Below are 12,410 nucleotides of genomic sequence, written 5' to 3' on the forward strand. Positions count from 1 at the left end.
TGTCACTGTTCTGATCCACCTACAGACTGAGGAAATCCGTCCTTACCCATGCCGACGCTTTGTCTTAGCTGTATAGATAAGCTTTGTCTTAGCTGTATAGATAAGAATAATAAATTAAGGCATTTTCTAAGAAAAACTATTTTAAAGCACATTCCATCCAGTGACAATGCTCAGCAGAAAGTCAAATTGACATCACTAAAGTGAGTGAATTTGTCTCTCCGGTGTGCTAAATTCCTCAAAGTCTGCTGTTCACATGCAGCGCTCGAAGGTTTAAAGAGATGCCTATGTGATGTGTAATCATATCTGTATGAATGTGCTGTTTAAGAGGGTTATATTTCATGGTGAGTTTTCCTGCTGTTGACTCCCAAGGATACTCCCTTTCTCTGAACCATCAGCAGACCCAACTAATGGATTCCAGTTGCTTGACGCAGCATTACTCGACTCCCTTTTGCTTTTGTAAGGACGAGATCTCAATCAAAGTAAATATAACATCCAGGGCCTTGAACTATCCATCTGACTTTTCAACTGAAATACTGCCCCTGAAATACTGTAAAGACCACAAGTGACAAGAGATACTTCTTTCCGGAAGTGTTTATTTTTCTCTTGACATATAACAAAATAACAAGTACAAGTATAAACAGCATTTTTTGGTAAAAACTATGGTACAAATGTTTATGGAAAAGCGTCATCAAAATAAAAAGACATCCTCATATCAGTGTGCAAATGAGTTTATACAGACAGAAGCGTTTCCACGAGGCTACGCTTCAAGATAAATTATTTAAATAGCATATATCTACACAAATGACATAACTTTAACATAATAATTTATCAAAACAAAGGCACTGGCAAATACACATAGCAAAACATAGTCAAGACAACATTTCCTTATTTTTTCCTGTTTGGGCTTTTTTTTCTCCCCTAGAAAAATATCTTATATACAGCACATGACTGTTAGTACAGTCTTGAAAAATAAAAAAAAATAAAAAAATACCAAAAGCAAATTGAAGCCATTAAATTTGTTCTAAGAAAAATGCTTTGTTTGTCTGTTTATGGCCTCAATTCAAAAACCATTCATGAGGTAATAATTGTACTTAAAGGATATCCTTTTGTTTTCCCTTTGTCAGAAATATTCACACAATTTCAGGCACACCAGTCATGCATGTTGTGCACACGCATACATGGTCCGGAGTCTAATTGATTCATTGGAAGGGCAAGATTTTAGCTAAAAAAAATAAAATTACAAAAAAGGTGATATTGTTACCCTTTTGTCAAACTTTTGACAGATGTAATTATGTTTGAAAGTAGACTGCCTCATTTTCTACAATGGATGGACATTCAATGGAGTGTGGACATATACATATTTTTAAAGGTAAAATTCTGAACTCGTGTTACGATACTGAGCAGAATAGTGCTGCCTGGAGGAGTTGGTATATCGTGGATGTGGCTCAGCTTCCCATATCTGATTTCACTCATTCAGACAGCCAAGTAATTGGAACTTGAACAGTACCTCTGCTGGTTGCATTAGTGCACTACTCCGTGTTGCCTCAGTTACCGGTACTTCAAGCTACAATTCATTAGCACACAATCAAGTGAATTCTTAATGATGAATTAATAATTATGCCCTTCCCTTCTTTTGAATCCCCTTAATAGTTTCATAAAAGATAAATCGGTACACTACATATTATTTGCCAAAAATCATAGTTCCAAAGCATTGCAGAGTATACCTGCTTTGGGCCCTGTGCTCTCCTTTTTGTGCTCTTAACCTGAGAAGTTCTCCTGTTTGGCCATTCCTATGTAGAAGACCTTTAATAAGTAGGTTTGGAAGGGTGACTTAATGGGATGGTGAAAAAATAGCCCTTTTTTCTTTGACTTTTTGTTTGCTAATACACATGCATATTCATTCAAACCACACTCAGAATAGAATCTTATCTCATAACAGTCATTACAAACTATCCATGGTCCCTCAATGGCTCCTTCGAGAGGGAATATTCCCCCAGCCAGAGAAAGTTCTCCTACTGCTTTCTTCAAATTGAGTATGTTAGAGTCCACAGCAGATGTACATTAATGCTCAAGGATGAAAAGAAAATGAAAAGAAGGAATTTCCCTTTGATCCTTCCTCCACAGAGAAAATGCCAACAAAGTTCAGGTGTGCAAAGCAATAAATGTGGCCGCCCCTTTGGATGCAAAGGCAGGGGCCAAATTCTTCTGAGCAGAGCTGCGCTCGCAATATGAATTTGGTGCAGATATATCATTGAACTTTCATTTAGCTTTCAAGTCCTGAGGTCACGTTACCTCACGCTACCACTCTTGCTCATCATTCCTCCAACGTGCATTGCCTGGATTGTATCATCAAATTGGGAGACGTCCTTCTGCCAGGATGTGTCTTAATTGCATTATGCATCTAAAAGAAATTGAAAACAGACAGATGAGTCTCTGATTGTTTTACAAAGACCAAAACTAATGTACTGTATATGCATTTGAAATCTTACCTCTACATTCATATTTAAGGTCAGAGAAGTAAACCATCTCCTGAGAGAAGACGTACAACCCTAGTCGCCCCCCAGCATAGGTCTTGTCAAAGATGTTTCCAGAGTCGGCCATGATTCTCTTGCCCTCGTACATCACAACTCTAAAAACCAAAGAGCAATCATGTGAGATCATTTCAAATAACAAAGATGTCAGGATTTCTTTCTTCGTGTTTAAAACTTACCTAATAAGTCCAGTCTTTGGTCTATGGATCAGGTGCCATCTGTAGGCGGTGAAGTCCTTCCAGCCATTGTTCTTAGGGTCGTGCCACAGAGTACGTACCTGTATAAATCAATATACGGTAAATGTTAAAATGACTTCAAATCTTTAACCAAGAGGACTCTTTGAGTCATATCAAACTGAGTGCTCACCTGTCCCGGTGTGTCTCCAGTGTGCCACAGTGCGTTCCTCAGGTGCTCACCAGGGCCAGTGGTGGAGTTCACCACTTTGATGGACAGGCCTGAGCGGCCTTGTGCCCACGTGGGAGTGTGAGACCAGTAGGTCTGTGTGATCTGCTTCCACATGACTGTGTAGAATCGAGAACTTGACTGGTAGCCAAACACGAAACCAGCGTAGTCATCGTCTCGGTCTGTGTTGACGAAGAATGTTCCGCTGAAGTCGACAGCACTGAACTCGTCAAAACCTTGTTGGAAGAAGAGATGGTTTAGGTTTCGCCAAGTCCTACATGGGTTCTAAGTAAATCTCTAAAGAGGCATGTGGATATGTGGTTTCGTACCAACGGCAATGCCTGGGTCGCAGTTGACAGTCTGTACCAGCTCCTTGCCTTGATGTCTGACCACCCAGTTGGGATCAATCTGGGAAGTGCCTTTAGGATCAAGGGGAACCATCTGGAAACGACGGAAGTCAGTTTCACTGATGGCAAAGTTCTCTGGGCAAACGTCATAAATATCCAGGACGTTGTCTTGGTCGAAATCATCTTTGCACACATCGCCTCGGCCATCACCTAAAACGAAACATGTGTCATGAGGCACAGATATTATAAATACTGTACATGATAAAGTGAGAGGATTGATTGAAAGAGTGACTCACCATCAGAGTCCAACTGATCGGGGTTAAAGGCCAGCCTGCAATTGTCCTTGTCATCGGGAATACCGTCATTGTCGTCATCATGGTCACAGGCGTCACCCTTGCCATCCTTGTCATGGTCTGCCTGGTTGGCATTTGGTATGTAAGGGCAATTGTCCAAATTGTTCTGGTGACCATCCTCGTCAATGTCCTGGTTGTTGTCACACTTGTCTCCCACGAGATCCGAGTCTGAGTCAGTCTGTTGGAAAAAGGAATTTTTAGTTTTATGGCCTGATCACTGGGAGACTCTTATTCTTTAGTATGAGAAATGATTCTCTTGGCACAATTTAAAGACAATCCCTTGTGTTCTAGCATGCAAGCAAGAACTGCATTCCTCAAATTACATTTGATTCAAAGTTGGATGAGGCTGACGCATTCCTCTCTTTCTTTAAAGTAAATTTACTGCCTCCATGGTTCCAGACACATCCTTGACATTTTTTCACAGCACGCAATTGGTCCATGCTGTGAGATGAATAATGTAAAGGAGTAAGCCGAGATCTGACCTTACCTGATCTGGGTTATGCTCGAGAGGGCAGTTATCGCAGTGGTCTCCCACCCCGTCCCGATCTGTATCTCTCTGGTCCACATTGTAAACATATACGCAGTTGTCATTCTCATTCAGAATGCCTGTTGAGTTGAAGCACATAATTGTATTAGTCTAAGGGACCAAGCTAATGTTTTTTAAGATCCTTGGAAGATCTGAAACATAAAACCACTGTTGGGATTGTACTTTGTAAATGGTCACTTACCGTCACCATCAATATCCACTGCGCAGGCATCACCCTCCCCATTATTGTCAGTGTCGGTCTGGTCAGTGTTTGACTCAAAAATACAGTTGTCGCAACTGTCACCGATATCATCCCTGTCTGCATCATACTGGGAGGGGTTGTACACTCTCGGGCAGTTGTCCTAAGGAAATACCAAGAATGTAATTTAATTATTGAAATATATGATATTATATAGTTAATGTTTTTTACTTAAACAAGAAAACACACAAAGGGGAAATTAAGCATTTCTATTGGTGTGCATAAAGCTGATTTGTAGCTATGTCTGCTCTGTGGGGAAGGCATGGTGTTAAACCAATAAAATACACTGTTGGGATTACTCACCCTATCATCAGGGATACCATCATTGTCATCATCGTGGTCACATTCATCACCACGGCCATCCTTGTCATGATCTTCCTGACCAGAATTGGGAAGGTTGGGGCAGTTATCCTGTATAGAAAAAAAGAAAAAGAACATAAGCAGTTAGATTTAATGGTTTTATCATGCATTTGTGGCCTTTTGGATTTGTGTAGTAGTTTGAGGTTACCTTCTTGCAGTGGTAGGTAGCATTCGCCACACATAACAAGTCAGAGTTGGGCCAACCATCCAGGTCAGTATCTTCTCCGCAAATGTGGCCATTACCAGCATACCCTGGCTTGCATTCACAGCGGAACATCGAATCGGAGAAGACACCCAAGTAAATGCAGTTGGCGTTTTTGTTGCAGTTGTGGCTCCCATCCTGGCATGGATTACGTGGTTTGCAAACCTGAAAGCAAAACATCTCAGGAACTTAATAACACAGAAACAGCTAGTTTCTGATCAAGAACAAGCACTAAGTAACAATTCAAACCTGTTTTTTCGCAGTTGCCTGCTCCACTCCCCGTCCAAAGGGCTGTGGACCAGAGTAACGAGCAGGGCATGGCTGGCAGTTGTAACCTGGCTCTGTGTTCTCACAGCGATGGACTCCATTGTGTGTGTGGCAAGCATCGGGGACCTCCTTGCACTCATCAATGTCTTTGCAGGTGATGCCGTCTCCTTTGTAGCCGAGCGGACATTTGCCACACTTGAACGAGCCATCGGGGAAGCTGATACACTTGGAGCCAGGGAAGCATGGGTTGGAGAGGCAACCATCTGCAGAGGAAAATTGTTTGGTGTTGTGTAATGCAAATGTAATTTCTAAATAATTCAGAGATAATTGTATGTGCTTACCAATGGGACAGTCCTGTTTGTTGCACACTTGAGACATGGTGGCGTCACCAACACAGTCCTTTCCACCGTATTTGGGAACAGGGTCAGAACAGAGACGTTTGCGGTTCTGGATGCCTCCATTACATGTAACAGTGCATGTGTCCCATGGTGACCAAGGTCCCCAACCTCCATCGACTGAAAGTTTGGCAAATTACAACAATCAGTTTGTTCTTCCATAGTCTGGAAGTATTTGTGATTATAAAATGTAGCTTACTGGGACAAGGTGACTTTTGGCAGATTTCAGTTTGGCGTCCCTCGCCCTGGCAGTCCATGCCACCCATCTGGGGTGTTGGAGAGTTGCAGAGGCGTATACGAGTGATGACCCCCTCCCCGCAGGTCACAGAGCATGAAGACCAGGGAGACCAATGGCTCCACCCTCCATCCTGCTTGACTGCGAGTGGCAGATACACAATTCATTTCTCATCCTTTATCGCTTGAGTAGATATAATTTAAATCAAGTCTTACTTACAGCGTTTGTCACATTCTTGAGGGAAGCAGTCACGGGTTTGGACTGAGGTGCCCTCACAGTTGCTATTGATACGATCGCAAGAGCGTCCACGCTGTTGGATGCCCCGACCACAAGTCACCGAACAGCGGGTCCACTGAGACCAGGGGGACCAGTCGTCCTCAGCAGAGTCACTTGCTATAAGAGGGGAGGTGGTTGAAAAACATGACATTTTGGCACAAAGTAGACAAGAATTAAACAAGTTGAGTGGTGCCTTGACTTATGAGTTGAATTCATTCCATGACCAAGTTAGTAACTAATTTTACCTATATCAAATCACTTTTCCACTCTGGAATGAACTGAAATTATATTGATTTGTACTTAAAACCCATAAGTTGAGGCTCTCACATTACTGTATTTGAACAAAGAAAAACTTACGATTTCCACATCGGGGGCAGCACTCTCCCTCTGGCACGGTACCATTTGTGCAGGGAATCAGAGGGCAGGAGATTTTTCGACACACAGTGGCAGAGTTCTAATTGGAGAGACAGTCAGATTAGTACAAGAATAATGGGCTGCATTTCAGGCGTCAATTTTATTGCTTTTTTTACAACATCATGGTTGTAAGCAGGACATTAACAACTCCTGCTTTGTTGACAAAAATCAGAACTGGCATCCATGCAGAGAAAATGTCCCCATGCTTTTCTTTTGTTTGTTTCAATGAAATCTGCTCTGTTGCCTCACTAAGCTGTTCACATTGTGTTGGCACCCACAGTAGGAAACACAACTGTTTCTTCACTTACCTGGCAGGTACACTCGGTGCAGTCATCCACGGTCCACTCGTCTCGGTCGTTGTGCACAATCCCATTGTGGATGCAAACACTGCTGTGGTTCTTGATCTGATCTTGAATCTTGGCGCTGACCTCAGACTGCGGGAAAAAACAGGAATAGAGTGAGTGAGGGGAGTGAGGGGAGGGGTGCAAGCTGGGGACCAAGGATGGAAAACTTTCACTTTGCCAAAGTTCCAGCACAAATGAATCACCATCCGACATAATGATTAAGACACAGCCTGATTCTAGTGAAGCAATACAAATAGAAGCAACATAGTTGTGTATTCACATGGCTCTCATTAGGAACTTGGCCACAGGCTGCCACAGCAGTGACAAGTGGCACTGGGAATGCGCTAACTTGGATGCTAACAGACAAGGAGCGGTTCTGCAGTGCTTACCACTTTACGCAGCTCGTTGGTCACATGCTTCACCACCACGCCGAGTCCTCGCAGCTCCTTGAACAGGCCTGCGATGTCCTCGCAGGAGAGGCCACAGAACGACTGGAGATCTGGAGTGGAGAGAACCCCACTTAATAATGACCTTACCTCCAAAACGACTGACTATACTGTATCTTATTTTCACAGAGACGACTCACAAGATGTTTGCATAGTTAAATACAAAGTACATTATTAAAAATCTATTATCACCGACATGTGAAATCGGCAATGTTTTCAACTGATTTCAAATGATGTCCAGTGAAGAGACAGCTCATGATAGGTATATTAAGTAAAAGGTAGGGCATTGAAATGACACAAAATCCACCAAGTATTGGAGAAGGTCTCACCTTTGGTTTTGTGGCCAGTGTAATCGGTCCTAATGGCAGGGCTGGAGCCATTCATTGTGTTTTCCAGAGTCATGACGTCAGTCAAAGCAGCTGCAGGTGAGAACACAATGCAATGGATCAATAATATTGTTTTGTACATCAAGAAATAGTTATACCATTTATTTCTGTGCCCTGTACTGCAGTAAATTTCATAATATTATTTTCTATTGCCTTCTGTTTTTATTATTACTTCACGATCATCATTTGGGACATAAGCTAATTATAGGACTGTCCCTGGGAAGAGGAAAAAAAAAAATACAGCGTGCTACTAAACTGGAAAAACAGTAAACCCAATTCTCTAACGCACTCGGTAGAATATACTCTGAAACCTTACCTCCATTTTCACATCCCTTATTTCTCAGAATTGTCTCCAGGGATGTCCCAAAGACAAATCTCACATTCTGAAGCACCCCCTGTAATAAAGATACAATATTTAACAGACATGCTCCAAACAAATATACAGCAGTGAAGAGGAGACTTCAAATGAGTTCTTACCATAAATTTGTCCCTAGTTGCTCCCTTAGCAATCCTGAGCCTGGCGGTGTCCGCCAGCTCCTGGGACAGCACTTTCTGGATGGGTTCGTCCATCTCGGACACATTGATTTCATCGCAGCCTACCAAGAGTTTCACGCGGTCATCCTGGAAGAAGAGTGTGATGTTCCTCCAGTGTCCTGTAGCTAAGTGGGCCTCCTCGATGGACACCAGCTGCTGGTGATTGCCGGTGGAGTAGAAGACGTCCAACGTGTTGGCCTTGCCGTTGGAGATGATTTCCAACACGGGACCCGAGCCGTCTTTCTTCTCAATGGTCAGGAGGCTTCCTCTATTCCTCCTGGACTGCTTCAGGTTGACCAGGAGGATGAAACCCCTCTCCAACTGGATGGAGTCGATAAGGTCCCTGAAGGAACTGTCAGGGACCTGGGGGATCAGGTCTGCGTTCAGAATTTTGTACGCCGGGCTGTACGGGTCAGCCCCTTTGACCAAAGTCACTCCATTGTGCCTCTTGTCCACCCGCACCAGATCAAATATGTCATAAACACTATTGTCATCACGGGTCTCTGTGGAACAAAGGACACATACGCATTTTTATTTTCATTATGAAAGGAAAATGCAGATGTAACTCATTTGAAGTCATTTTTCTGCATTCTCACCTGCCAGCATTGCACCCTCACAACTCCAAAGCATCAACAATAGAAAGATGCCACGCAGCATCATCTCTTTTTCTAAAGTCAAAGCTAAAATCAAGACAAGAATAAATCACATATTATACTCATTTCACACCCAAATTTGTCATTTGTAAAGCATAATTAATGATAGAAAGTTTACAAACCTTAAAAACAGAAGATTCCTTGAAAAAATAGAGTGGATTTAAAAAAAAGATGTCCTTCTGTTATTATTTATCCTGTCTCTTTTTCTTGAGGCTCAATAAAAGTAAAGATTTTTTTTTCCAATTGATGCTCTCAAGTTCTGTTGCACTGAGTGACTGCCTGTTAGGACGCAAGTGGTGGCTATTTGAAGGGTTGAGATACATTCCTGAGACGCGGGCTGCACCAATGGCAGCCCAGATGCGCACACTCGCGCAGTCGCGGGGCGGACCCGGGGCCTCTTACCTCACACAACTCGTCGCAGTCACATCCGAGACGCGCACAAAAATGCATTCCACAAGCTCAGCGAACAAATATTCCATACACTCACCCGTGCCAGGGGTGGGGGCGTTTCCGGTCTAATAAAAGCTTAATCGTCCGGTTAAATACGTATGTGCTATTATTAACTTTTACATTATATACAATATAGGACAATGAGTATGGGAAGGAATTATTACCTGGGCAATTTATAGATGGGTCATGTTTATTTATAGAAATAAAAACATATTATCCCATCACTTACAGCATACTTAAGTTTGTTTATCAATACTGTTTGTTCTATATAGTAGCTCCCAGTTTGCACATTGACCAGTTGAAGAATTTTCACGTTGTGTTATTTTTAATGTGACCACCAGGTGACTCAGTGAGCAACACAGTGAGACTTGCCTGTACCTCTCAGGAACAATATTCAGCATAATAACACATACCATACAAGTCTTGCAACTGTCCCCTGTAGCCATAAAATCTAGTTTGGTCTGTAGTTTTGCAATCTTCCTGGGTACTTTTTATTTTTATTTTTTTTAAATATTACATTATTTTCCAACTCACTTTGATCTGTCTATCTGTCTGTCTGTCTGTCTGTCTATCCGTCTATCTATCTATCTATCTATCTATCTATCTATCTATCTATCTATCTATCTATCTATCTATCTATCTATCTATCTATCTATCTATCTATGTCAGTATTTATGATATATATATATATATATATATATATATATATATATATATATATATATATATATATATATATAACTTTTTCTACATAAACAATATAACTATTTCTCTGAAAAATATTGTTCACAAACCTGTCTAAATCTGTGATAGTGAACACTTCTCCTTTGCTGAGATAATCCATCCTACCTATGGGTGTATATCACCATGCTATATCAACATGCTGATTCGACACCATGATTAATGCACGGATGCGCCTTAGACCATCCACAATAAAAAGTCACTCTGAAAGGTGCAGTTTTGTTTTATTGGGGCAGGAGGGGGTCAGAGGACTGAGAAAACCTGTCAGTACAGTACAGTAAGCTGGAAGTTGTTGGTCAAGATCTACATCACACATTTACCATATTTAAAAGTAGGTTAGACATACAGTATAAGACAAAAAAAAACACTTGCATACATGTGATAAAGGCCAAAGGAGGCGTTAAGGTGCTAACAATGCTCACTGGTCCAAAGCTGTGATTCAAATGGAAAACATTGTGGAGGTGGGAGCAGAGTTTTGAGCCCGCTGGGAAGGGTGTTTGCTGATATCAGCCAGGTGGGACGATTGCGTGAATGTGATCTCACGGCGTGGGAGGAACAACTGACAAAATGCGCCAAAAGACTGAACAGCCTCGCCGGAAGCAGGCCATAGATAACAAACTTTTACACTGCGCACGCGCGACAAAACATCCCATAATGGTGAAGAGTCCTCATGCTGATTCACATCATTGGATGAGAGAATTTTTCTATTTGAAATCGCAGACTTAAGGCCAATATATAAATATGCGTGTTTTTACAGCTCATGAGGTACTGCTTTATGATGCAGTGAGATCGCATTCAGGAGCTGGATACAAATCTTCATTTGAAAAAATATATTTTTGAATGTGGTCATAGTCTGTATTGTGCATCTAACTATAAGGATGAGACAAAAGTTCTTCAAATTACATGAATAATTTAGTTTGTTGACCTGAAAAAACACCTGAGAATTTGGTTTGTTGTTATGATGCTGCGTGCACTAATAATTGTAACGCCAAACCTTAGAAACAATTTCAAGCATCTTTTATGATGACGCCTGCAGCAGTAAGTTGTTTGAACTTTACTTTTTTGAGGAGGAGGCCTGCCACTCCCGTGGTATCTGCTTTGCAACGGCCCGGGGGAGGCCTCAAGTACGAAGAGTATCAGCGGCAGTTCAGGTAAAACAAACGCCCGTGTCTCAACAGATATAGTGGAAAGTGTGTGTAAGAGGCCTCTGTTGCTACATGTCAAAACACACAGCACAGTGACTCACTCAAAAACATTAAGAACGATTGGACATCAGCCAGATGATCACTGTTGTTGAACACTGAATCACTGAAACTAATCAATCAGAGCCACTAGCAGAGCACGAGCGTCCACCATGGCAGAAAAGTCCTTGTTTACATACGCAGCTAACTGTACAGCCCTTGTGTGCTTGACTTTTGTCATTGGGATTTGCGCATTATTCACTGAGAATTAAAAAAAAAGCTTGAAAAAACTTCAGTGGATAACTTTCTTACATTTAGTTAACACAGGGAGTGTGAGATCAGATCAACAGATTGTTCACTTTTTACTAGGAGTGGGGTTTGAACCCACGAGGACTTTACATCCATTGGATCTTAAGTCCAACGCCTTAACCACTCGGCCATCCTAGTACAGGCTTTTCATGATAGTATAAAATCAATAATTAAAATGTGAATTTTTTTTTTTTTTTTTTTTTTTTTACTGCAAACTGCACTGCAAGTTTTCAGTTCCCAACTGCATCTTAGCACCAGTTTGAGAAGGCTATGATGGGAGGAGCTTGATTCTGTGTCTGGTGAACCATATATATATATATATATATATATATATATATATATATATATATATATATATATATATATATATATATATATATATATATTTATATATATACACACACACACACACACACACACCCCCCCCACACACACACACACACAACATTGAAAACCTGTGGAGTGAGCTAAATAGGCAGTCTTTTAAAAATTTCTATTTTTCTTTGGGGGACTTCTTAATTGTCGTCCAATTCTGTAATGATCTGAATGTTTATCCCTGCAGTAAATGAGCAGGTTAAATGAGGGTCATCTTAATTGCGTTTATCTACAGAGACATATAACAGTGACTAGCCATGTCAAAACTGAATATTTGGTGTGGAACGTGTTCACTAGCACTCTCAAGTGACCTATTACCAGGAAGTTCGTGAGTCAAAAACTATTTTTCCCAAGAGATGCATGGGCGATGAGTTGGGAATTTTTTTTGTGTGTGTGTGTGTGTGTGTCTGGTGCATGCCTGAAC

At 41.5% G+C, this 12,410-nt stretch overlaps 2 protein-coding genes and 1 non-coding gene across 3 annotated transcripts in view; 1 reads left to right on the plus strand and 2 right to left on the minus strand.

Annotated features, from left to right (window-relative positions):
* Window positions 1-5,479, plus strand: part of fsip1 (fibrous sheath interacting protein 1) — a 44,613-nt gene extending 39,134 nt beyond the window's left edge. Inside the window, exon 12 of the transcript XR_015089223.1 lies at window positions 5,402-5,479. The gene's annotated coding sequence lies outside the window, so the exon portion shown is untranslated. The remainder of the gene's footprint in view (window positions 1-5,401) is intronic.
* On the minus strand, window positions 574-9,198 carry thbs1a (thrombospondin 1a). The gene is made up of 22 exons (XM_086048625.1): window positions 9,053-9,198; window positions 8,874-8,957; window positions 8,221-8,780; window positions 8,060-8,138; window positions 7,687-7,776; window positions 7,301-7,410; window positions 6,876-7,001; window positions 6,511-6,607; window positions 6,097-6,270; window positions 5,842-6,018; window positions 5,589-5,762; window positions 5,230-5,510; window positions 4,927-5,145; window positions 4,722-4,829; window positions 4,362-4,521; window positions 4,121-4,239; window positions 3,577-3,811; window positions 3,263-3,490; window positions 2,898-3,169; window positions 2,711-2,808; window positions 2,490-2,629; window positions 574-2,401 (listed from the first exon to the last, which is right to left on the minus strand). The coding sequence occupies exons 2-22, from the start codon at window positions 8,935-8,937 to the stop codon at window positions 2,394-2,396; spliced, it is 3,519 nt and encodes a 1,172-aa protein (XP_085904751.1). The 5' UTR covers window positions 8,938-8,957; window positions 9,053-9,198; the 3' UTR covers window positions 574-2,393.
* Window positions 9,199-11,665: 2,467 nt separating this feature from the next.
* Window positions 11,666-11,749, minus strand: trnal-uaa (transfer RNA leucine (anticodon UAA)). The gene has a single exon. It is a non-coding gene; the product is annotated as a tRNA-Leu (tRNA).
* Window positions 11,750-12,410: the final 661 nt, after the last annotated feature.

Source organism: Filicampus tigris, chromosome 13, assembly GCF_054856515.1.
Source record: "Filicampus tigris isolate MCC_2025a chromosome 13, RoL_Ftig_1.0, whole genome shotgun sequence".
Taxonomy (NCBI): domain Eukaryota; kingdom Metazoa; phylum Chordata; class Actinopteri; order Syngnathiformes; family Syngnathidae; genus Filicampus; species Filicampus tigris.